General features: G+C 31.1%; 1 protein-coding gene across 2 annotated transcripts; it reads left to right on the plus strand.

Annotated features, from left to right (window-relative positions):
* The first annotated feature begins 7,260 nt into the window (after positions 1-7,260).
* LOC114262362 (uncharacterized) lies at positions 7,261-13,223 on the plus strand. 2 transcript variants are annotated; one of them, XM_028202728.2, is made up of 13 exons: positions 7,261-7,568; positions 7,733-7,830; positions 7,934-7,979; positions 8,590-8,662; positions 9,120-9,203; positions 9,548-9,664; positions 10,015-10,440; positions 11,121-11,524; positions 11,626-11,725; positions 11,834-11,893; positions 11,972-12,058; positions 12,398-12,526; positions 12,701-13,223. In XM_028202728.2, exons 3-13 carry the CDS (start codon positions 7,936-7,938, stop codon positions 13,001-13,003), a joined length of 1,827 nt encoding a protein of 608 aa, XP_028058529.2. In that variant the 5' UTR covers positions 7,261-7,568; positions 7,733-7,830; positions 7,934-7,935; the 3' UTR covers positions 13,004-13,223. The 2 variants fall into 2 exon arrangements, with proteins under 2 accessions (XP_028058529.2, XP_082723344.1); XM_082867218.1 differs by having other exon boundaries at positions 7,289-7,830.
* Positions 13,224-26,312: the final 13,089 nt, after the last annotated feature.

A 26,312-nucleotide genomic window follows, 5' to 3' on the forward strand; every position in this document is an offset into this window, starting at 1 on the left:
AATTTTAATCCAAAAAAGTACTTTGTTTTTTTTAAAAAGCTAATTTTTTTGTCGAAAAAGAGTCGATTACACTGATTAAATTGAGTTGAATAAACTACACTAAATGCCAAATAATAATCATTAAAAAAAAAAAAACTTAAATATTTGCCAAACAAGTGGCATTCGTAAAAAAAAAAAAAAAGGAACATTAGGCAATAGTTTAAACAAAATAATCATATTCACTTCAATTCATAAAATTATTTTGTTCATCCAATTCACAACTGGATTAACAATAATTCTCTCTCTGATTGGTTAAAAAAATGTAATATTTCTAATTCGATAAAGATATTATAGACTCGCCAAGACTTTTATCTGAGTTATTTCTAATTTGACAATGTCTTAATGTAAAATTCTTTTTTTACAAAATGAGATATAGATGTGAATAAAATGTGAATCCTACATATGAATTCCTCAATTATTTCATATCTGTATTTAATTCTTTGAAAATTTTGTGCATTCTTTGCATAATTGTGGGTAGTTCCCTGCTCTACAGCCTATGGAACTTTATACACATCCGATTACAGTAAACTTTTGGTGATTTCTGCAGTCCCGATTCTCCAGTACAGAAAAAGGTTTTCTATTACCAATTTTTTTTTTTTTAAAAAAGGTTTTCATTAAAGAATTCTCCCAATCTTTGTAGTAGTTAAAAAAGAAGCTCTTTTTTGTCTAAGTAGGTCTACATGACGACAAAAAGAGAAGAAAGACTGAGGACCTTACCAGACTACTACCATATTTTTTATTTATTTTTTCTTTCCTCAGTATCGATGTTGGAAAAGGTCAAGAGGTTACCAACCCATATTCTATTTATGAAAAATTATAAATATACTTTTTATATTTGTATAAAATATAAATTATTTTTTATAATTTAAAAAATTATAAATTCTCATTATTATAATTTTTTATTTAATAAATTTTTAAATATTCTTCTATATAATAATAAAATTATTTGAATTCTTAGTTGAAATAAATTTCTGACATCATTAAAAGCTGTTAATTAACTTAATAATTTATTAATAAAAGAGACTATTTATTATGAATTATAAATTTCAAGGGACTAGATATAATTTTTAAAACTACATGAGATAATTTATATTTTAAATAAATTTTAGTAAACATATTTTGTAATTTATCTTTAATTTGTTTATGTTTTTGTGGATTCCCCGACAAACGTTAGTCTCTGTACTACTCAAGGACAATGTGGGACTGTGTTTGTTGTTGGTCTAATTTCCTAATCACCCAAAGCCTAATAGCCGGTGTGAATGGGATGATTTGGAAAGAAACGAAAATAAATAATGAGAAAAGTAAATTATTTTCTTATGTTTAGCTTGAAGTTGAGTAAAAAATAGTGAAGTGTGAGAAATAAAAACAAAACTCTTGCTTATTTCACTTCTTAAAAAGATGAGATTTTGTCATAAACAAATTGATTAATTGTATTGATAATTTTTTTTTTGATTAATTGTAAAATATTTATAATACTAAATTACTCCTTAAAATACAAAGGCTTATTTTGAGAAATAGGTTAAAAGTTAATTTTTTTAACTTTTTAAAAAATATGTAAAAAAAATAGAGATGTGATATGATCTAAAAAAATCAAAAATTTAAAAAAACTGCTTTTAATCAATTTGTCAAAATAAGCCAAAGAAAGAAAAAGTTATCTCAGTCGTATTTACTCATCCAAATATAATAATTAAAAAATATAATTTTTTTTCTCACTTTTTTTTTTTTTTTTTGAACAGTTTGTTATTTTTTATTTTTTATCTCACTTACATACCATTACTATCCAAACGGAATGTAAGGGGAAGATTAGATAAACAGAAACAGAAAATAGAACCTTATTTGCTTTTCAATTCCAGCATCCAATGTTTCCTCTCTCTCCCTCTCCCTTCTTTTTTCTTTTTATGATTGAATCCAATGTTTTCTTTTACCTTCACTTTTCATCCGTTTTGAGGTGACATTTCTTTTCATTGTACCCTAATGTCTTCTTGCTAACAATTCACTTAGGCCTTATTTGATTAGCTAGAATATTAGCGGTAAGATTAACAATTTTATGGAATTAATAATTTTAGGGCATGTTTGATTAGGTGGATTAGAGCATGAGATTAGGATTATTAATCCGTGGGCCCAATTATCTCATGTTTGTTTTAACATTTTGGTTTAGGGTTATTAATCCAATGGATAATTAATCCAACAAATTTGTAGGATTATTAGTAATGAGGTAGGGGTGGGATTATTAATCCAATGGATATTAATCCAATTGGATAGTGAATCCTACACTAATTTAATAAGATTATTAATACTTCACTATTAGTCTTTTGAATCAAACATGACCTTATAGAATAATTATGTGTAGGATTGTCAATACCTACTCTCTTTTGATATTAAATATATTACAATTTTATATGATTAAAAATTCTATGTATTACTAGTTGATACTATTTGTGTGATCAAAATATAAGAATATAAATTTGATAGGATTAATAGTTCAATCCTTATAGGCCTTTATGGGTGTAACACGTTCCGATTAGTGCCTCATAATTTGTTGCACTTAGATGAACTAGATGAATTCACTTGGGCTAGATTGTCGGATTAAGATGGATAATATTAGGAGTATCAGTGTGGTGATATTAAGTTAAAAATATAAAATAAATTATGTTTATTTGTATATTAGTATTGTAATATTAGTTGATTGAGATTAAATTTATAAAATTTCCAAAAAAAAATCATTATATAAAACGCGACATTATTATTTTTATACAGTAGAAGTAAAAAAGTTATGCTAAGAATCTCAAATAAATTATCGAACCTTTCACATGGTGTGTGACCCACACACAAATCACATGTGTGTGAGTCCCACAATGTGAGTGTGAGTCCCACACCATGTGAGATGTTTGGTAATTTACTTGGAATAAATAGCATTTTCCGAAGTAAAATGATATTTGCATCTCTAATCTCATTAGATTGTGCATCTCAACACAATCATGGAAATGTTAATCTCATTTTTTTGGAAGGATTAATAATCTTACGAAACTCCTAATTTCATGTTACTTTTGTGAACTAAACATGATTTATATAGAGTATACTTGATTCTCAATCTAATATCACCATTTGCAGAGCGAAACAAACATGACTTGAAAATCTTTATAGCCATCGTATACCATGATTGATATATTTATTTATTTTGCAAATTGTGAGTGTTGGCAATACCAAAAATATGCAATTAAACTCACAACTAGTAGAAAAGGGTCAAGAAGACCATGTTATCATTGGACAAACAATATTTCATAATTTGTCATGTTATTTTTATTCTTTTAAATATTTAAGCACATAGCTCATTGCTATGAAGCAGATACACAACTAACGTATATTTGAAGAAGTTAAATAAAACTTGAATGATAATTTGAAATGAATTAGACAGTTTTACTAGCACTAATCATGGTATTAGACATTCTTTATGAGGTACTAAAAAAATAGCCATAACGAACTTACTTAGCAGCTTGTAAACCCTGATTGGAATTTTGGTCAATAACAACCTTAATTAATTAATAACTCCTAAAATTAAGGTAAAGCTCTTATCTCCTATCCCAATCTCCTACTACTAAGTACAAGAATTTATGTAAATAACCTAACTTGTTGGACGTGTATTGTAAAATTTTTCTAACTTTGCAAGATTAAAAGAAAAGTATATGAAAATTTTCACAATATTTATATTCAGTGCGTTTGGTTTGGGTTTTTTGAATTAAATTTTTTGAAAATTGAATTTTTTAATTTTCGTGTTTTTTTTGTTTTTAGTGAATATTTTTAAAAATTTAAACATTTTTTTTTACGTTTTTAGATGCACCTTACTTAAATGTATCTAAAAAGTAAAAAAATTGTGAAAAAATATTTTTAAAAATTAATAAATACATAAAAATATAAAAAATGTGCTGAATTCTCGTATTTTTTTTATATTTTTTGTATCTATTGAATTTTTAAAAGGATTTTTTCATTTTTTTTTTACTTTTTAGGTATATTTATGTTAGGTATGTCTAAAAATTAAAAAAAATTTGCTCAAAATATGAAAAAAATTCAGTAAAAACAAAAAAAACATGAAAAATAAAAAAGTAGACTTTTCTGAAAAGTGTTTTTAAAAAATGATAACCAAGCATATTGATTAGTTTTTTTTAATTATTTTTTTCTAAAATAATATTTCCATGATAATGGGGGTGTTTGTTTCAGCTTTTCAGAGCCAACTTATGGCTTTTAGCTTTGAAAAAATTATTTTGAACTGTTTGGTTAAATTTATTTCAAACAGTTTCTAATTCTAACAGCTTATTTTAACTCAAAAAAGTTGATTCTGAGAAGCTGCTCACCCCTTGCTTCTGATTATCAGCTTCTGCTGTGGATATGTTACTTTATGGTTATACTCTTAAATTTTTTTATTTTTTTAAAAATAGAAAAAGACTCAAATGGACTATAGATTATTATTATTTTTTTTTATAAGAAATGTAGACAAACAAAAAATAAAAATTAATTGAAAAAACTATTTCACAGCTTATTTAACAAATACTACTCAGCAATTTAAATCTATAATCCAACAGCTACACCAAATAGATTAATAACTTCTGATTAAAATCATAATGTATAATCTATTAAGATATTGTATAATCTATTAAGGTATAATCTATAAGCTGTTTTAACAGTTACACCAAACGGGCTAATATATCTTAGATGGCCTATTAGGGGTAGCTGGCTGCTATAAACTAGGCATGGGGCAATGGTGGATGGACGGTCACCAATTCCCACTTGGATCCCAACAAGAGAAGAGAATATATAGGGTTTGGATTTTTGTTGTTGGGTTTTTTTGGATTAAATTTATTAATGAGATTTGTTTGTTATTTATATTTATATTATTATATAAAATGCATAGTTAATATGAATTTTTGTTATAATTTCCATTTCAATGTTTGGATTGGAAGGTCGAGTTTAATGTATTGTGTGCCCTTTTCGGATACTCCTCAATTATCTAGGCTATTTAATTTTTAATACCTCTCAAATAAATCATTCTTAAAAAATAAAAAATATTAATATATAGTCTATTTTTTAAAATAATACTTCTCATTTATATTTGAGAAATTTTTTGTAAGGTCCCTGTTGTTAAAATTTTATAAAATAAATGACATACTATGAGTGTGTTTGGTTTGTGTTTGTAAAGTAGTTTTTGAGATAAAAAGTACGAAAATTTATTTAGTTTGTCTTTTTTTAAAAATAGTTTTGAAAAATTATTTTGGGGAGAGAGTTTTAAAAAAAGTGATTGCTTTGATGTGTATAAGAGAGAGAGTGATTTTGGAAAGTAGGTAATCAAACAAAATTTTGAGATTTTTTTTGAAAAATTTTGTTTGGTTTAATTACTCTTGAAAATTTGTTTGTAGATAATTTTTCCCAAAAATTTTTCTGAGAAACAAACCAAACAAGGCCTATATTTTTATAGTAGTTAAGGTCTTACAATATTTTTGTAGTAGTTAAGGTCTTTCAATATTTTCACAGAAAAATTTTGTTCGACTCAAAGAAATTTCGGCTCTATTTGGTTTGGATTTCAAAACATAGTTCCACCACTGATTTAAGTGTGCTATTTGGTTAGATTTTTCAAATCATAATTCTACACCCATTTCTCAAAACTCATTTCAAACTATAATCATTACTTTTCAAAACTCATAACCAAACATACAACTCAAAACTCTTTTCAAAACTCAAAAACAACTTAATTTTTATTTTAAATATTTTATTTTATTTTATAGGAATATTTTTAATATTTTAATTGTAAATATTTTGATTTTCGAAATATTTTTAATATTTTGATTTTCGGAATATTTTTAATATCCTTAATATTTTAATTTTCAGAATATTTTTAATATTTTATTTTTTGGAATATTTTTAATATTTTAATTTTCTAAATATTTTTAATGTTTATACAGGCCTAAAAAATTAATTGACAAAAAAATTAATTGACATAGAAGTTATTTGAAAAAAAAATGATTTGAAAAAAAAATTATTTAAAAAAATTACTTAAAAACAATTAATTGAAAAAAAAATATTTTTTTATTTGAGTATTTTAAAAATAGTTTGGTTATGACTGTTGATCAAAAATACGGATATCGAGTTATGAGTTGTGTGTTTGATTGCCAATTATAGGTTGAATTAAGTTTTGAAAACTATTTTGAAAACTCATCACCAAACAAATTTTCTTATTTCACATGTCACATCAAACTTTCAAAACTCAATTTCACGTACAATTTAAAACTCAATTGAACACTCTATTCAAAAACCATAACCAAATAAATTTTTTACACTCAAATCATAATTTTACAACTCACAAACTCAAAATACAACTCATAGTTTCAAATTATATTTACAAACTCTATCAAACGAAACTTTCAATTTTCACAGAGAAATTTCTTTGATTTCCCATTGATATTTTAAAATTTCTGTGTAAAAATTGAAATTTCTTTGAGTCGGAGCCAAAATATCTCTGAGTCGAGTGAAATTTCTCAGAGTCAAATTTTTTTTATGAAAATATTAAGGAACCTTAGCTAATAAAAAAATATTTTGGATCTCTCTTACTACATAAAGTTAAAAATAAATGTTTCACTAATTTTTTCTTAATTTTTTTATAAATAAATATAATTTAAACATATAATTGTTAATAATCGATGAAATTAATTTTTTAACAAATAATCTACCAAATGCATTAAAATTTAAATGATCCAAATCATACAAGCAAACCTAAAATAAGCCCAACTAGAGGGAAGTGCATCCCTATCAAAATTATCTTTTTAACTTCATCAAATTTAATAATTGTTCTGATTTGTTAAATTATTTGAGGGGTTATGTTATGATACACATTTTCACCATAATGAAGTCATAACATTTGTCCTACAAATGTTATAATTGAATTTTTTTTGGGTTATGACTGAATAATATATAAGATATAATCTAAAATTATTTAGATCATAACTAAATAATGTCATAATTATCATCATAATATATTATAATTAACACTATAATATGTATAATTAAATTATAACTAATATTAATAAATCATAACAAAAAGTTATAAACATCTTACTTGGAGCATATATAGGGTGCATGGTAGAATTTCACTTGCTTCACACACATAAATGTGTGTTCACATCTCCGTATATATATATATATATATACATACCTTAAACCCATTATTAAACCCTCACGGACACTATTTATCTTCCTCTGATTTGTCCATTTAGATCTCTCTCCTGTGCCTGAGTAAATATTCATATGCCATTTTTGGACACTTTGCCATTGTAGTAGGGTCTAGTAGGACGAGAAGCGTTTCTCCAACTAAAGCCAACGACGAGGAGAGAGCTTCTTTACGTTTTTTTTAATGCCAAAATACCCTCCAATTCCATTGCCCAAAAAGCAGACAGAGAGATTTGGAGTAGTATCCATTCACATAGAAGACATACGGGTCCAAAAAGGACCATCTTTTCTTACCCACAGTCGTGAACTGTTTAAAAGTAAGTAATTTTTACTCTGTTTATATGTTCAGAGACTCCAGACCTGTGTTCTCGCTTCACGGCAAACCATCATCAATTGATTTCTAGAACCTTTCTGTGCACCTGGTGTGGTTTGTTGCAATGCAAGAAGCTGACAAAGTGGGTTTTTGATTGTGTGAACACAGATTTTTGAGTACCCATTTGGTCATTTGGATTTGTGGGTCTGGTTCATCTCCCCAAAATCCCATCTGGGTACTCTTTTTTTTGCTCAAATACTGTAATTGTAAGTTCTCTTTGCTCTGCTTTCTCTACTTCCTGCAATATTTTTTTCTCTCCATTATTAGATGGTAATTCTTGTTGATAAATGGTGTTTGATTTGATTTCAGAGATGGGGTTTGAAGGGTCCAGGGATGGACACAAGCGTTCTAAGAGGTAGCCATGAGATTTCTTGTTCTGATATTTCTTTACTCAGTTTTCGGTATTTTGGAGCTGATGGGTTTCTTCAACTGAAAAGACTTGAAAATGGTTTAGTTTGTTTTAGAAGCAATAACTTTTATAGCACATCATTTATTGCCTCTTTTCAGTTTTTTGATGCCGTTTTCCCTATTTTCATTGGATCATTGATTGAAAGAATTTTTTTGGTATTTTTATTTCCAAAATAATTAGTGAAAAGTTAAGGAGTCCTTAGAAATGTGTGAACCTTGAATCTGGGTTAAGGCATGTAGTCCTACTTTCTTCTCCTTAATTACAAATCATTTACATAACTTAAGAATAATGTTAGGAATCATGCAAAAAATATCATGAAAATGATCATGTAAGATTCTCCACCTTTGGATTACCTATACAATAAAACATTACACACTAATCAAGGGATAAAAAATCTTCATAATGCATTTCATGGCATATTTTTCATAACTTAATTTGAGCCTGTCATCAATACCATATAGATTTGAATATGGCAAAAGATGCATTTGCAAGCTTCAAATTCTTTCTTTTCCCATTTATTTCTCTTGACATTTATATTGTTGATTTTCATTGGCAGCTTCCCAGATAAGGGAGTACTTGAAGGAGATAAATTGAATAATTTCCTTGAACCTTCGCACCGACTAAAGTTGGCAAGTCTCACTCTCTTCTGCCCTTTAGCCTTGTTAACTCAAAGTATTGTCACCGCAATAGAATGGAACTATTTTTTGGTTTTTTTTTTGATAATTTGTGCGCATCTCAACTAATCCTAGGATCTGAACTTAACGACTAGGCAAAAACCTGTAGGCACCCTTTGGGTGGCTCAAACTCGAGACCTTAGATTTTATCCTCAGGTCTTTATTGCTTAGTCAACCCCTTGGGGTTATCGTAGGATGGAACTCACAGCATTATGATTTTGTTTTGTCTACTACGTGCTTTTTATAAATTTCTTCTTTTACCCTTTGATTATCCAATGCATTTGCTCGCAGAATAATAGTTATTTCTGATAGTTCTATACTGAACTCTCAAACTGAATGAATCAATTTCTAGAGGACTATTTAACAACCAATTCCCATTTGTTCTAATCTTATAGTTATTTTTTTTTATCAGGATATGGGGCACTTGAAGGACAGTGCCAAGACCAAGAAGAAACAATTGCCTAGCTCTGAAGTCCAAAATTCTTTGAGGCAAGAGGTATAAAAATAGAACTAATATGTCAAACCGTGGTAATACAATTTAGGGGTTTCCTTACATTAAAAAGGTGACCCAGTGCACAAGGGAGGGCAAGATGTATGTAGCCTCACCATTTCTAGAGAGGTTGTTTCCGTAAAGGTTGTCTTACACTGAAATCCAAAATTTTTAATGTCCTAGTATGGAACTTGAACATGTAAATATCAATGTGCATGACACGGTTTCAAAAGATGCATGATACCCAAGCCAATCCAAATTCTTGCCCATGGCTTGAGTAGGGCCCGGCTCATGACAGGCATTGAATCTTAGATTATATTATTTAGTAATTTGTTTCACATTCTATGCAGATTCTACAACTTGAGAAAAGATTACAAGATCAAGTTGGTCTCCGTTGTGCTTTAGAAAAAGCACTGGGTTATAGGTCTTCCTCTCATTGTATCACAGATGGAATATCAATGCCTAAGGTAGCTTCTTTTTGCTTGTACATGTTTACAAATTACAAAGTTTAAAGTAGCTTACCCTAGCTTAATCACATCAATAACAATGTTGATATGTATCTTCCCTATCAACTCTTTTTTTTTTTTTGTGTGGCAAAACTAATATATATAGTAAGAGTGATTTCATTTTGAATCATTTGTTAAAATTTTCTGAACTGGTTCTGTATTTTGCATGATTAGTGTGTTTCATAGCCTATTTTTCTTTTCTAGTAAGATTTTTACTCAATTAATGTTCGACACTGATCTCTTACGTATTTTTACTTTTCACCACTATTTCTTTCTGGTTAAATTGAAAGAATTCTTGTATTTGACTCCAGCCGGCGACAGAACTAATTAAAGAAATTGCAGTATTGGAGCTTGAAGTAGTGCACTTGGAGCACTATCTTCTCTCATTGTACCGGCAAGCATTTGATCAACAAGTTTCCTCCTTATCTCCATCTACAAAAGATGAAAGATTAAAATCACCATTGACTACCCCGAGAGGAAGGTGTCTACAATTTTCCAGGTCTGACATTAATACAAATAGGGAAATTTCAACTCTTCAAACTAGTTGTCGATCGCTGGCCAATCCATGGAACGAATCCAGTAATATAGAAGAAGTGAAGCCAGTAGATTCCGGTGTACACCGCAGTCACTCATCGTTATCACAACGTTCAGTTCCATCAACTAGAACTTCTCCCATGGAAGAGTCTCTTGGTAAAGCTGTTCGTGCCTGTCATTCTCAACCTTTGTCCATGATGGAGGTAAATTCATTTTAATCATGTACTTTTATAAATATCATTGTATTAATTTTGACTCCCACATAGCTATGAAGCATTGACAATCCAAAACAGTGTCAGACACAGTGACATGCTAGCTGGCATGCCCGTTTGTTTAATTAATTTGTTTTCAGGGGACACGCCAATTAGTTTTTTGCCCCATCTTCTTTAGCGCTTTTGATAGATGTTAGATGTTGAATGTTTATTGCTTTTTGCGTAGATTTAAATAATTAATAGATCATCTATGAAAAAAACATAAAAAAGACAAACAATAAGAGTTAACTTAAGAGTGGATTTATTTTTTGAAAATATTGAATTAGTGTTACTTTTTGTTAATTTTGATTATTTGTGGATGTAATATTAATTTACATTACAAATAAAAATATATATTTTTTTATTGTTGTGTCTTCATTGCGTCCATGTCCCCCTTTTTTTGAAATCACAGTCTCCATGCTTCTTAGCCCTATAGTTTCCAGCAACTCTTGCCACATCACACCGCGTAGGCCTGTTTATTTATTTATCTAATCTATTTTTTCACAGAGGGGATCTCTTTTTTTTTTTTTTTTTTTTTGTTCTTCTTTGCGAAGGGCCCATTACACAATATTCATATTTCAACAATATATATGGCAGTTCCTGCGAATTATGACTTTGTTGCTTCTTGACAGTATGCTCAGAATACTTCTTCAAACATAATCAGTCTGGCAGAGCATCTTGGTGCCCGTATTTCTGATCATGTCCCAGAGACACCTAACAAGCTTTCTGAAGATTTGATCAAATGCATGTCAGCTATATACTGCAAGCTCGCAGACCCACCCTTGACAAATCATGGTCTCTCATCTCCCATTTCATCTTTGTCGTCAATGAGTGCATTTTCTCCAAAAGATCAATGTGGTATGTGGAGTCCAGGGTTCAGGAAAGATTCATCTTTTGATGTACGGTTAGATAATCCTTTCCACGTCGAAGGACTAAAGGAGTTCAGTGGACCTTACAGCACAATGGTTGAAGTGCAACGTATATATAGAGAAAGTCACAAATTGGGTGATGTTGAGGACATGTTACAAAATTTCAGGTAAGCCTTTGTGACAAGAAAGTTGAAACATGAGAACATAATTTTGAATCTATGTTCTGTTTCAGTTTTGTTTAAAGCTCATTGAGTTATATATATGATAGGTCCCTTATTTGTCGATTAGAAGAGGTGGATCCCAGGAAGATGAAACATGAAGAGAAGCTAGCATTCTGGATCAACATACACAATGCGTTGGTGATGCATGTATTAATCTCATCATTAAAATACGAATTATCAAACACTGTAATCTTCTTTGCGCAGTTTTATCTCTGCTTTGACCACACTATAATGAGTTATTTATTTATTTGTTAGGCATTTTTGGCTTATGGGATTCCACAAAACAATGTGAAGAGAGTCTTTGTACTATTGAAAGTAAGAAAATCTTCATGGCGTTCTATTGAAGGAAATTTCTGTTTGAATGTTATTTTCTTACGACTTAATTTAAACCAGGCTGCCTATAATATTGGAGGTCACATAGTAGGCGCTGATACAATACAGAATTCCATCCTTGGATGCCGCATGTCTCGTCCTGGACAGGTATATCCCTTGTAGTCACTTTTGTTTTGAAGGTTTTTGTGTTTGTTGAAGCCCTTGAAGTTGTTCATCTGTTATAGTCCTTGGAGCTATTCTTTCATGTATTCATGAGCTACATGATTTTCATGTGTTGGTTTCTGTTATAGCCTTCTTTTTCTTTTTCCTTTTTAAATACCCATCATTTTGAAATAGCCGCCCCCAAATTGTAAAGAAAAAAAGAAAAAATCATCTCCCAAATTGTTTGAAGTGAATTGTAATACAAGTAAATTAGAAATCATGTGTTTGAATGAAGTAATTATTGTCACATGTAGTGTGCCTGCTAAATTTTACTTCTACTTGTAGTGGCTTCGCTTGTTACTTTCTTCAAGAACGAAGTTCAAGTCAGGAGGTGAACGACAAGCATATGCCATTGAACATCCCGAACCCCTTGTACACTTTGCACTATGTTCAGGAAGCCATTCTGACCCTGCAGTAATTTCCTTTCTATAATCTTTTAGCATCACTCTTAAATAGCCTAATTTGTTATTTTGTATCTTTGAAAATGCTCTTGAATCTGCAAATTTGAAGAATCACCAACCTTACATCTAGTTATATATACTATATTTCCATCAATATTTCCAAATGGTGATCTTTCATTATTTTCAGGTTCGTGTTTACTCACCCAAGAGAGTATTTCAAGAGCTAGAACTTGCAAAAGAAGAGTACATTCGGGCTACCTTTGGCATAAGAAAAGACCAGAAAATTCTTCTACCGAAGATTGTGGAGTCCTTTGCGAAGGACTCGGGGTTGTGTCCAGTTGGTGTGATAGAGATGATCCGACAGTGTTTGCCTGAATCTGTTACAAAGAGTATTAAGAAATGTCAAGATGGGAAGCACCGCAAGAGCATTGAATGGGTTCCTTATAGTTTTACTTTTCGATATCTCATATCAAAAGAGCTGTTGAAGTGATTTATAGCACAGGTCGATTCCAAAACCGAAGGAGTTTTTATTTTGCTTTTGTACAAATGAATTAGATTTGTGTTTAGCTAACCTCCGTTTTGCTCCATCATGAAATTGGAAGTATGTTTTGTTTGCTGTAATTTCTGGTAGAATTAGTAGTATTGGATTTGAATTTTGTACATAAATGGTATACATGTTCATCCATTGATGAGAGTATTTTGGCCTAGACTAAGGCTTGGGGCTCTAAAACAAACCCAAATTCTTGAGCTTGCACCGTTTATGTTCTGCACATTTCGAATTTAAAAGCATGTTTTAGATCGACTACTGTGTAGATAATTAAGTTTCAACATATTTTGGGATCTGTTCATTTTTTAAGCTTGGTTTGAATTAGACTAGATAAGTTTATATATACTTTGATACTGTGTTTGGTTGGGGATTTGAGGAGGGATTTGGAAAGATAAATGGAAAAGATAGGTGAAATGTGAATAAAAATAAGTCTACTTATTAAGACCTACACGTAAGTACCCTAAAATATATCTATGTTTCATTTGTTTCATACACTTTTTTTCTTTTTCATTTCCAAATTCCTCTCTAAATTCTCTAACCAAACACAGCGTAAAAATTGAATAAAAAATAAAGTTACTTGAGGCCAACCCTCTAAATGGCGATCTAAATGTAGATTATATCTTCTACATCTTTCAAAATTCCTGAATTTTTTTTTCTTTCTTTTTATTAGTTATTATTTTAGAAATGTAGATTTTTTCTTTTAAAATTTTATTATTAGTTTATCTAGTTTTCAAATTATTTCCCAAATTCAAATACTTTGTGAAATCATAAATTTTAACAAGCTGGTTTCAATTCAATCTGTGATTCATCTTATCATCTATTTAGTCCTTCGATGAAATTACGCATTGAACTTGCATGCTAAATTATGACTTTAATATGCAATTTTAGTTATTTTTTATTATTTTTATTTTATTTTAAGAACTTACATTTAATCTCAAGTTTTGCATGTAATTTCATCATAATAATTCCACATTTAAGAAACGATTTCACAAAGTAGGTAGTATAGTAGGTATGAAATATAAGTTGAATTAAGCTAGTTTTTGTTGATAAAAGAATGATTAATATGCCTAATCTCTTTCCATTGTATGGTTATAAGCAATACCGGGGAAATTATTCAATGTTTTCGGAATACCACGTGGCTATATTCTTTAACCAATTATCTGTTGAAAATATATTCTCGATAATAATTAATTTAACAGAATAATAAAATAGATAAAAATTAAATACAGAACTTCAACTTACAACTTTCTGCAAAATCAAACTTAGAACAAATTTGTGATTGAGACCAGTGTTTGGACATTGTGTCTTTAAGACAGAAATTCGTCCTCTTCTAGGTGCTTGAGAATAACGGACGTCCTGCCTCTAGGATTCAACAATCACGCCAAACAGATGCAGCACTGCGTACTGTTTGTACAACGAACCAGGCTGTGATTTTTCGAACTCACACACGATGCAAAATGAAGAACTTATGAAGCAAAGATCGGAGAAGACTGGAACGGTAAAAACTATCTCTCTATTGGAATGGAGGGTTGATATATATAGGCTGAGAAGTGCCTATTCCGGAATAGAAGACCGTTGTGAAGAACAGTCACCAGGTTGGAAACGAGACTATCAGAGAAGGAGAGTAGTTGCAACCGAAAAATTTTAAATTCAAAATTTCAGATTTTGAATTTTTCTGCAAAAAATTAAAATAATTTTGGAACAAAAAATAAAGGACGGGTTAGACCCACACCGGCCGGACGGCGGTGGCGGCGCGCATGTGGTGATGGTTTTGGGTTTGTCCATAACTCCTCCTACAAAACTTGGGTACCCATTGGGGCCCAACCCAAGGTCTCCAACTCAGAGCTTATAAACACATTGAAACTCTTCCATATTTCCTATGTGGGACAAGGTTTTAGATACCAACTCATGGGAACCACACCAAACATTTTCATGTTTATAAGGCTCACTTCGGTATTAATTTCTCATTCACTCGTAAATGGTTTCGACCACCCGAGTATATATTCTTGTTCACCACATGGCAAGGAACGTATTGCCACTTGGACCCACCCAAACCGAGGTGTGGGGCCTACATTAATGATAGCTCAAAATTACCGGAAATTAATGGTGATAAACCATTTTTATCTAACAATCCCCCACATGAATGAAATTGAAAACGAATATGTAACAACATGCAGACACTGAGAGTACAAAATTGAAAATATCTTGCAAAGGATAGGTAACTTTTGGCTTTGAACCTTCCCTTGTGAAAGACGATCGGGTTTACTGGCTAATTAGTGAACATGATGTCTTGAACTATTCTGCCATTGGTGTAAACCAAGACAACAGTCTGTCACACTGTTTTATTTCCTTACATAATCTGGTTCTATCGGTTGTGCCCATTTTGGCCCTGGACAATTCCTGGTTTTCCTGAGTGCTCTAAAGAATTAGCCTTTTTTCAATTCCCATAGAACCGGCCCAGTTCACACTCATATAGGTGATTCTCATTAAGAGTATTCTGCTATACCCCACTTGGATTTCCAAGATATGAATATCATTAAAAGCAAAGCTTAACCTGATTAGCACTGTAGACATCACTATGTCATCATAGGAAAGGGTAGGAAAATTTTTTCTTAGTGATACTAATGAGTCACACATAATTCGGTTGTCCCTTTGAACCTAGATTTTGGATCTCCAGTCAGCTAGGTTGGGTTGCCATTAAGGCGACTCTTTAGTTAAAAGGCTTTAATCCCATTCCCCTCGATGATCTTAAGACTTGCTCTCTGGTTAAACCTTTGGTTAACGGATCCGCGATATTATCTTTTGACCTTATGTACTCAATGGAGATAATTCCATTTGAGAGCAGTTGCCTAACAGTATTGTGTCTACGTCGAATATGATGAGACTTACCGTTTTACATATTATTTTGTGCTTTTGCCATTGCTGCTTGACAGTCGCAATGAATGCAAATGGCTGGCACAAGTTTTGGCCACATTGGGATATCCTCTAGAAAGTGACGAAGCCACTCTCCTTTTTCACCTGCTTTATCTAAAGTGATAAATTCGGACTCTATTGTGGACCTTGCAATGCATGTCTGTTTGGTTGATTTCCATGAGACTGTTGCACCTCCCAAGGTAAAGACATAACCAATAGTAGACTTGGAGTCTTTAGTGTCTGAGATCCAATTAGCGTCACTATAACCCTCTAATACTGCTGGATATCTCATATAGTTCAGCCCATAGTTTCGAGTATACTTTAGATATCTAAGTACCCTAACTATTGTTGTCCAGTGGCCTGTTCCTGGATTACTTGTATACCTACTTAATCTGCTAGCTGCATATGCTAAATCTGGACGTGTGCAGTTCATGAGGTACATTAAGCTTCCGATGATCCGGGAGTATTCTACTTGTGATACACCTTCACTCATACTCTTCATCAAATGAAGATTAGCATCTATAGGGGTCTTAGCGAGATGATCGTCATGCTTGTTAAATTTATCAAGTAGTTTATCAACATAATGTCCTTGAGACAAGGTATGTCCTTCAGATGTCTTTGTAATTTTTATTCCAAGTATAACATCTGTTATTCCCATATCTTCATGTCAAACTTAGAGTTCAACATTTTCTTGGTAGCTTTGATCATGTCATTATTACTACCAAGGATGAGCATATCATCTACATATAGGCAAACAATGACATATCCCTTTTCTGTGTTTCTCACATAAACACATTTATCACATTCATTAATTTTAAATCCATTTGATATCATTACATTGTCAAATTTTTCATGCCATTGTTTGGGTGCTTGTTTTAGACCATAAAGAGACTTAACAAGTTTGCACACTTTTTTCCCTTGCCCTGGAACCATGAACCCTTTTGATTGTTCCATGTAAATTTCCTCATTCAAATCGCCATTCAAGAATGCAATTTTAACATCCATTTGGTGGATCTCAAGATTATACAAAGCTGCAATAGCTATTAACATTCGAATAGACGTTATTCGTGTTACAAGTGAGTAAGTATCAAAATAATCTACTCCTTCAGTTTGCCTGTAACCTTTAACTACAAGTCTCATCTTGTATTTATCAATTGAACCATCTAGCTTCATCTTCCTTTTAAAGATCCACCAATTCCCATGTATGATTTTGCAGAATTGATTCAATTTCACTATTGATAGCTTCTTTTCAGGAAGGAGCTTCAGAAATGGACATTGCTTCTTTGAAAGTTCGAGGCTCCTCTTCCAGTAAGTACGTTAAGAAATCAGGACCGAATAATTTTTCTGTCCTAGCCCGTTTACTACATCTGGGTTCCTCATCGACTTTCTCCTTTGGGTTTTTCTCAACTTGCCTTTGATCATTGTCAAAAGTAGCATCATATGTCCTTTTAGGCTCTTGTGTCAATTTACAAGGAAACATATTTTCAAAAAATGATGCATTCCTAGATTCGATAATTGTATTGACATGAATCTCTGTGTTCTCACTTTTTTGTACTAAAAACCGATAGGCACTGCTGTTGTTTGCATACCCAATGAAAATACAATCAACAGTCTTGGGTCCAATTTTAACCCTTTTCGGTTCTGGTATTGCCACCTTAGCTAAACATCCCCACACTTTCAAGTATTTGTAGGAAGGCTTTCGACCTTTCCACAGTTCATAGGGTGTTTCATGAGACTTCTTATGAGGAATTTTATTGAGAATATAATTAGCGGAAAGAATAGCTTCCCCCCACAAATTCTGAGGTAACCCTGAACTTATTCATCATTTCTCTTAAAGTGTGATTTTTTCGCTCAGCAACTCCATTTTGCTGAGATGTATAAGGTGCAGTGGTTTGATGTATTATTCCTAATTGTGAACATAAGTCACAAAATGGTGCTTTATATTCACCACCTCTATCACTCCTTATAGCCTTTGTTTTCTTGCCAAGTTGATTCTCAACCTCAGCCTTAAATTCTATGAATTTTTCTAAAGCTTCATCCTTGCTTCGCAGCAAGTATACATAGCAGTACCGAGTGCTATCATCAATAAAGGTTATGAAATATTTTTTCCCCCCTCGTGTTTGAACAAATTTCAAATCACATATATCACTATGGATTAGATCCAGAGGTTCAGTATTTCTTTCAATTGACTTAAAAGATGCCTTAGTCAATTTTGATTCAACATATACTTCACACTTATGATTTGCATCAATATGAAATTTAGGTAGATATTCTAAGTTAATTAATCTACGCAAAGCATCATAATTAACATGTCCTAATCTACCATGCCACATATATAAAGACTCAACAAAGTAAGTAGAAGATGTGTTATTCTTATTAAAAGTAGGAACCACTGTCATTACTTTTAGTTTAAAGAGCCCATCGCTCAAGTACCCTTTCCCCACATACATCCCATTTTTAGTGAGTACAAATTTGTCAGATTCAAACACAAGGCGAAACCCATTCTTGCTCAGCAATGATCCAGATACCAAGTTCTTCCGAATTTCTAGTACAAGCAGCACTTCTTTCAAAGTAAGCTCTTTGCCTGATGTCATCTTGAGTACTACTTGTCCTTTGCCTTCAACCTTGGAGGTAGAAGAATTGCCCATATAAAGTTGTTCTTCATTATCTACCATTTGATACGTGGAGAACATCTTTTTCTCAGAGCAAATGTGGCGTGTAACACCTATGTCCACCCACCAAGTTTTGGGGTTGTTTACCAAATTCACTTCAGACACCATTCCGGACATATGTAACCCCAAAATCATTGCACAAAGATTTTCCTCCTCTGTTATGTTGGCTTGGGCAGGTTTCTTTTTCATGGTTCGTTGAGTCCGACGCTTGTAACAATCTTTGGCACGATGTCCTTGCTTGTCACACACATAGCATTTGCCTATGAAGTTTTGAATCTCTCTAGTCTTTGAACCAGAGCTTCGTTTTGAACTTTCACTAGGATACTTCCTCTTCTTACTGTTGTGCTTAGGCTTCTGTTCCACCACATTAGCCTTGGCCTCCATGAGATGACGCCCATTTTTCTTTTCAGACCCACGGTTGTCTTCTTCAATCCTCAACCGAACAATCAAGTCCTCCAGTGACATCTCTCTACGCTTGTGCTTTAAATAATTCTTGAAATCCTTTTAAGACAGCGGTAATTTTCCAATTATAGCTGCTACCTGAAAAGACTCGCTCAGAGACATACCTTCTGCATGAATTTCATGCAAGATAAGTTGTAGATCTTGGACTTGACTGATCACCGTCTTGGAATCCACCATCTTATAATCCAGGAAGCGGCCAACAACAAATTTCTTTGTTCCTGCATCTTCCGTCTTATATTTGCGATCCAAGGAATCTCACAACGTTTTTGCCGTCTTGATTGGACTATACACATTGTAAAACGTGTTGTCCAATCCATTGAGGATATAGTTCCTGCAAAGAAAGTCTGCATGTTTCCATGCATCTACTGCAGCGACAACCTGCGCATCACTCTCATCTTCTTTTAGAGTTGGCACATCTTCTCGTAAAAACCTTGCCAAATTCAAGGTAGTTAAATAAAACAACATTTTTGTTGAAACCTTTTAAAATCGGTACCACTGAATTTTTCAGGTTTTTCCCCATGGTTCACTGGAACATGTCCATGACCCAGGCCATGAGTCAGAGTAGGAGTAACAACCAGAATAGAAACCACCAGTGGAGGCACAATGGGATTAGGAATAATAACAGTACTCTCAGTTGCCATCTTTCTGATTAATAAAATAAATTAAATTAAACATAAATTATTTTCCAAAAGAATAAAAAAAAACTAACCAAAATTCTAGAACAAAATATCCTTTAGGAAAATAAACAACTAAATAAATATGCAGAAAACAAGAATATATCTTTATTTGAAACAAAACAAATTAAACAAACTAACTGTTAAGAGAATCAATTAAATTGACCAAATTAATTATCTTACCAAATTAATCAAATCAAATGACCAACAGTAATATGACTAATAAAACAAGTAATTATAGAGTCATACTGTGTTAGAAACTACAATCTTATTTAAACCAGAACAGAAAAATACAGAATTCAAATGTTATATGGCAACCAGTAAATCAAAGGACACATTACTGTATTTAAAAAAAAAAAAACCTGTATACAATTAATCTTTCTTTAATACACCGTATATGCTAAAGACAAAGCTAATCATGCTCCATGAATCCAAATAATTGGATAATCACATACAGAAACACTACTAATTTATTTAAACTCAAAATAAGAAAAACAGTGTTCTAATAATACATAACAACCAATAAACCAGAAAAGTAACATACTGCTCATGTACTCAAACAAACTTATTCAACACACATGGCATGTGATAAAACTACTAGTGCACTAAGGAAATAAAAATAATAACAACCTATCAGAATGTTACCATTCACCAGACGATCTCATAACAACAAAGAATATATACACACAGACAACATGGATATTCTGTAAATTAATTTTTTTAAATTGAAGAATATATGCACTGGATTACAGAAATAAAACAATAACCAAAAGAGGACGAATTTCTGCCTTAAACTTGTTGGAAATATATTCTCGATAATAATTAATTTAATAGAATAATAAAACAGATAAAAATTAAATACAAAACTTCAACTTACAACTTTCTGCAGAATCAAACTTAGAACAAATTTGTGATTGAGGCCAGTGTTTGGACACTGTGTCTTTAAGACAGAAATTCGTCCTCTCCTAGGTGCTTGAGAATAATGGACGTCCTGCCTCCAGATTCAACAATCACCCCAAACAGATGCAGCACTGCGTACTGTTTGTACAGAGAACCAGGCTGTGATTTTTCGAACTCACACACGATGCAAAATGAAGAACTTATGAAGCAGAGATCGGAGAAGATTGGAACGGTAAAAACTATCTCTTTATTGGATTGGAGGGTTGATATATATAGGCTGAGAAGTGCCTATTCCGGAATAGAAGACCGTTGTGAAGAACAGTCACCATGTTGGAAACGCGACTATCGGAGAAGGAGAGTAGTTGCAACAGAAAAATTTTAAATTCAAAATTTCAGATTTTGAATTTTCCCGCAAAAAATTATTCGAAAAAATTCAAATAATTTTGGAGCAAAAAATAAAGGACGGGTTAGACCCATACCCACACCCGCGCCCGCCCCGACTCGGCCTGACGGCGGCGCGCATGTGGTGATGGTTTTGGGTTTGTCCATAACTCCTCCTCCTACAAAACTTGGGTACTCCTTGGGGCCCAACCCAAGGTCTCCAACTTAGAGCTTATAAACACATTGAAACTCTCCCATGTTTCCTATGTGGGATAAGGTTTTAGATACCAACTCATGGGAACCATACCAAACATTTTCATGTTTATAAGGCTCACTTCGGTATCAATTTCTCATTCACTCGTAAATGGTTTCGACCACCCGAGTATATATTCTTGTTCACCACATGGTAAGGACGTATTGCCACTCGGACCCACCCAAACCGAGGTGTGGGGCCTACATTAATGATAGCTCAAAATTACCAGAAATTAATGGTGATAAACCATTTTTATCTAACAATATCATTCAATATGTTCCCTCATGTTCCCCAATCACCCAACACAATACCCCACCTATCCACCTTCTCCACCAATCATAATGTTATGAAATACCACATGTATATATTTCGGGATTATTGACTAATTACCCGCAATACTGTATGTATTATTAACACATATGTCCAAATATTACTGGGTATCCAACTTTTTTTTAATAACTAATCATATTTAACATATTATACTTTTAGTAATATTTTTTGTAGAATGTTACTCTCTCTTCCAATTTATTTGTCTTAATACAACTTAAATTTTGTTAGATTTTTAAAATTATCCACTATGAGAAATCATTATGAACACATTTTCAAAATTAAGTAGAAGGGTAATAGAGAGTTGACAAGCATTTTAGGACAAACCAAAATAGAAAAGTGGATAAATAAAATGAGACTACGAGAGTAGCATTTTTATTTTTATTTTATAGAATTATTTCACAAATTATACAAATCCTCAACATTCAAATATAAAAATATTTTATATAATAGATACGTCATACAATTGAGATGACATTATGTTAAAATAAAATTTAAAAAATCATTTTTTACTCAATCACATCAAATCTCCACTTCACATTTTATTAAATATTAACTAATAAATAAAATAAAAAAATGACACAACATCATCTCAACTTACCACCAAAAACATCATCTCAACTACAAGGATAAATGAAGACAACAACGGATAAAGGGCGCTGACTGCGCTGATTTCAGTAGGTGAAAAGCATTATAGTTGATACACGTGACTCTCCGTAGGAGAGATCACGGGCTCCATTTCTTCAGAGTCTCTCGAGGATGCTTTTGGTGCCCATAAAAAAAATTAATAATAATAATAAAAAAAGGTAATTTCTTTTTGGGAAGATAAAAATTTCAGTTAATATGAAGGCAAATATTATAATAAAAACCTTTACAAAACTAAAAAATAAATTCATAATAATTTTTCAAACATATTAATTAAATAGTTTATGTAATATTATTTACATAATAATTCTGTTAAATAAAATTTATAAAATACACAAGATTATTTCTTTCCAATTTCTTAATAAAAATAAATTAACATTATTTCTAGTGTTAAATTTTTGGAATTTTTATTGATAAATTCTATTTAGGAATGTTCTAATTCAAGAAGTCTATGAAGGAAATTTATAACCCACTTAGTCGCATGTATTTATATCTTTAGGGTGTGTTTGTTTGGGCGGACTAAATAAGGGAGATTAGAATCTACCGGACTGTTGGTCCCGGGATACATTGTCTTCGGACTATTTGGTTGGACTGAATTTGTATCCCATGTTTGTTTAGTCATAGGATTAGATATCAGTAAAGAACTATTTTATTAGATAGAATATGAATCTTAGGTTTGTTTGAAATATTATGGAGAAGGATAAATATTCAAATTACTATTTTACCCTTTTCAATTATTTACTAAGTAATAGCAATATTAAACATATCTGTAATATTTTAATTATTTTTAACTAGATTAAATAAAAAATTATTTTATTTATTTTTTACACTATTAAATAAATTTATTTTTAAAAAATTAAATAAATAAAATATCAATAAAAATATATATTATTTTTTTAATTAAAATTATAAATAAATTTATTTTAAAAAATAATAATAATTAAATAAAAAAAATCTATTAAAATTTAAATAATGAAATTAAATAAAATATAAACAAAATTTTAAAATAAAACATCAATAAAATATCTATAAAAAAATTATTTTAAAAAATAAAATAAATAAAACATCAATAAAAATGAAATAAAATTATTTTATTTTTAAATTGAGACATTTAAATTTTATTGAATTTTACTAAATATAATACATAACTAATTAGTAAAGGATCAAAATGGTCATTTCACCAGCTAATCCCATATCTCCTTATCGGGTCATTCTATTTACACACCACTTTCCCTCTCAAAGCAAACCATTAATTAATTTATTTTTTATTACAATTTTAACCTTAAGTGAAATGACTATAAAGGACAAGTTATGATACACCCTATTTGTGTATTTACCATAAAGGACAAGAATCAATATAATATAAATCATCAATTTCAAACTTGTTCATTACGTATCTTCTCTGTCAAGAATCCAAAAACCCTAAAACCAAAATCAAAAACCATTCAACAAATAATAAAAAATATAGTATTATTAAAGATTTTGATTGGATTCAATGAAGGATGCATCTGACAATTCTCATTCAGAACAATGGGGCAATGAAAAGGTTTTTTTTTTTTTTTTTGTTGTTTTCGTCTTCGTTTTCGTTTATGAGTGGTAAAACGTTATTCGGTTAACCAGAGGTGAATGATATATCATTGTTCAGCAAACTACAATCGAACAAATTACATCTGTTCAACAGACTACAATCGAACAACTTATATCTATTCAACAGACTACAATCGAACAAATTACATCTGTTCAACAGACTATAATCGAACAACTTACATCTGTCCAATAGACTACAATCGAACAAGTGCAATTTGTTCGGATTACTACGGTCGAACTTTTTCATTTAATTCAACTCTGTACTGCCGAACAATTATAAATTTTTTTTTTTTTTTTTTTTTTTTTCAGAACTGTGTTGAGCAACACCACCGACGACGTCTTGATGAGTGTTTTCAGCAATGGTGTTCACCGGTGTGAATAGAGAATGGAGTGGGAGATGAATATCGTGGGTATGGGGTGTGTGGCTGTGTGGGGACAAAGATAGAACTTTGTGTGTATATTGTTGTGGGTGGGTGTGTGAGTAAGGGTAAATATATAAATTTGTGGTGTGTGATGAGAAAAATATTTATTTTTGCAAATTATTTTTAGTGTGTCTTTAGAAGTGGTTTACCTTGAGAGAGAAAGTGGTGTGTAAATAGAGCCTCCCCTCTTTATCCCTCCTTTTGTGTCCTAACCCCTCATGGGAAACAATAGTCCCATGGATTTGGAATTAATAGTTTAGTGCAAAAATTTTGAACCATACAACGAACTATTAGTCCGGATGGACTAATAGTCTAATCCCACCCCTCAATTCCTTAAAACAAACACCACCTTATTCCATAAGATCATTTTTCTTGTTTAAACTATTTTCTTAGACTCTTAGGCCCCGTTTGTTTGGGGTTATAGAGAGGAGATTGGGTTTGGTAGTGAGGAGGGGATTGAGAATGGGGTGTTTGTTTTGAGAGATAGGGAGGGGATTAGTAATCCCTTTGTATTTGTAAGGAAGAGGAAGGGGGATTGGTAAGGAGGAGGTACAGATGATATTAGAAAAATAGTCAGGGGATTAAAAAAATTTTTATTATTTATTATTTTTTGTATATTGGAAATTTTTTTTAAATATAATGTTTAATTTTTTATACTTTTTTATTTGTTTTATTATTTTATATAAAAATAATTTAACAATTCCTCACTATTAATCCCCTCACTATTAATCCCCTCACTATCAATCCCCTCACTATTAATCCCCTCCATTCTATCTCTGAAAACAAACAGGGCACCCCGTTTGTTTAGGGTTATGGGGAGGGGATTGAGTTTGATAGTGAGGAGGGGATTAAGAATGGAGTGTTTGTTTTGAAAGATAGGGAGGGGATTAGTAATCCCTTGGTATTAGTAAGGAGGAGGAAGAGAGATTGATAAAGAGAAGGTAGAGATGGTATTAGAAAAATAGTGAGGGGATTAGAAATTTTTTTATTTATTTTATTTTTTATATATTGGGAATTTTTTTTAAATATAATGTTTATTTTTTTATATTTTTTATTTGTTTTATTATTTTATATAAAAATAATTTAACAATTCCTCACTATTAATCCTCTCACTATCAATCCCCTCACTATTAATCCCCCCACTAACAATCCCTTCACTATTAATCCCCTCACTATCAATCCCCTCCATTCTATCTCCCAAAACAAACGGGGTCTTAGGGTGTGTTTGATTGGACGGACTGAATAAGAGTGGATTAGAATCCATCGGACTTGAATTATGGGATTGTGAATCCCCGGACTATTTGGTTGGATTTGATGTGTATCTCGTATTTGTTTTCTCATGAGATTAGATGTCTGGAAATGACTATTTTTAATGAATCCAATGTTTAGTTGGACGGATTGGATAGGATAAATGAGAAAAAAATTATTTTACCATTTTTCAATTGTTTACTAAGTAATAGCAATATTAAACATATCATTAATATTTTAATTATTTTTAGCTAGATTAAATAAAAATAAAATAAATAAAATATCAATAAAAATATATGTTATTTTTTTAATTAAAATTTTAAATAAATTTATTTAAAAAAATAATAATAATGAAATAATGAAATTAAATAAAACATCTATTAAAATTTAAACGAAATATAAACAAAAATTTAAAATAAAACATCAATAAAAATACCTATAAAAAATTATTTTAAAAATTAAATAAATAAAACGTCAATAAAAAGTTAAATAAAATTATTTTATTTTTAAATTGAAACATTTAAATTTTATTGAATTTTACTAAATATAATACATAATTAAATAGTAAATGGTCAAAATAGTCATTTCACCACCTAATCCCAGTAAATAGTCTCATGGAAATAATCTCACCCTCCTCCTAGGATACAATAGTCTCTCATATGAAGGAGTTCGGTAGATTAAAAAAGAAAACAAACGTCGGATTGGGATGCTTTCAATGGATTACAATCCGCACAGTAAATAGTCTTCCCTCCTATCCCTCCAATCAAA

The sequence above is a fragment of the Camellia sinensis genome, chromosome 4 (genome assembly GCF_055761805.1).
Source record: "Camellia sinensis isolate YWXY chromosome 4, ASM5576180v1, whole genome shotgun sequence".
NCBI classification, from domain to species: domain Eukaryota; kingdom Viridiplantae; phylum Streptophyta; class Magnoliopsida; order Ericales; family Theaceae; genus Camellia; species Camellia sinensis.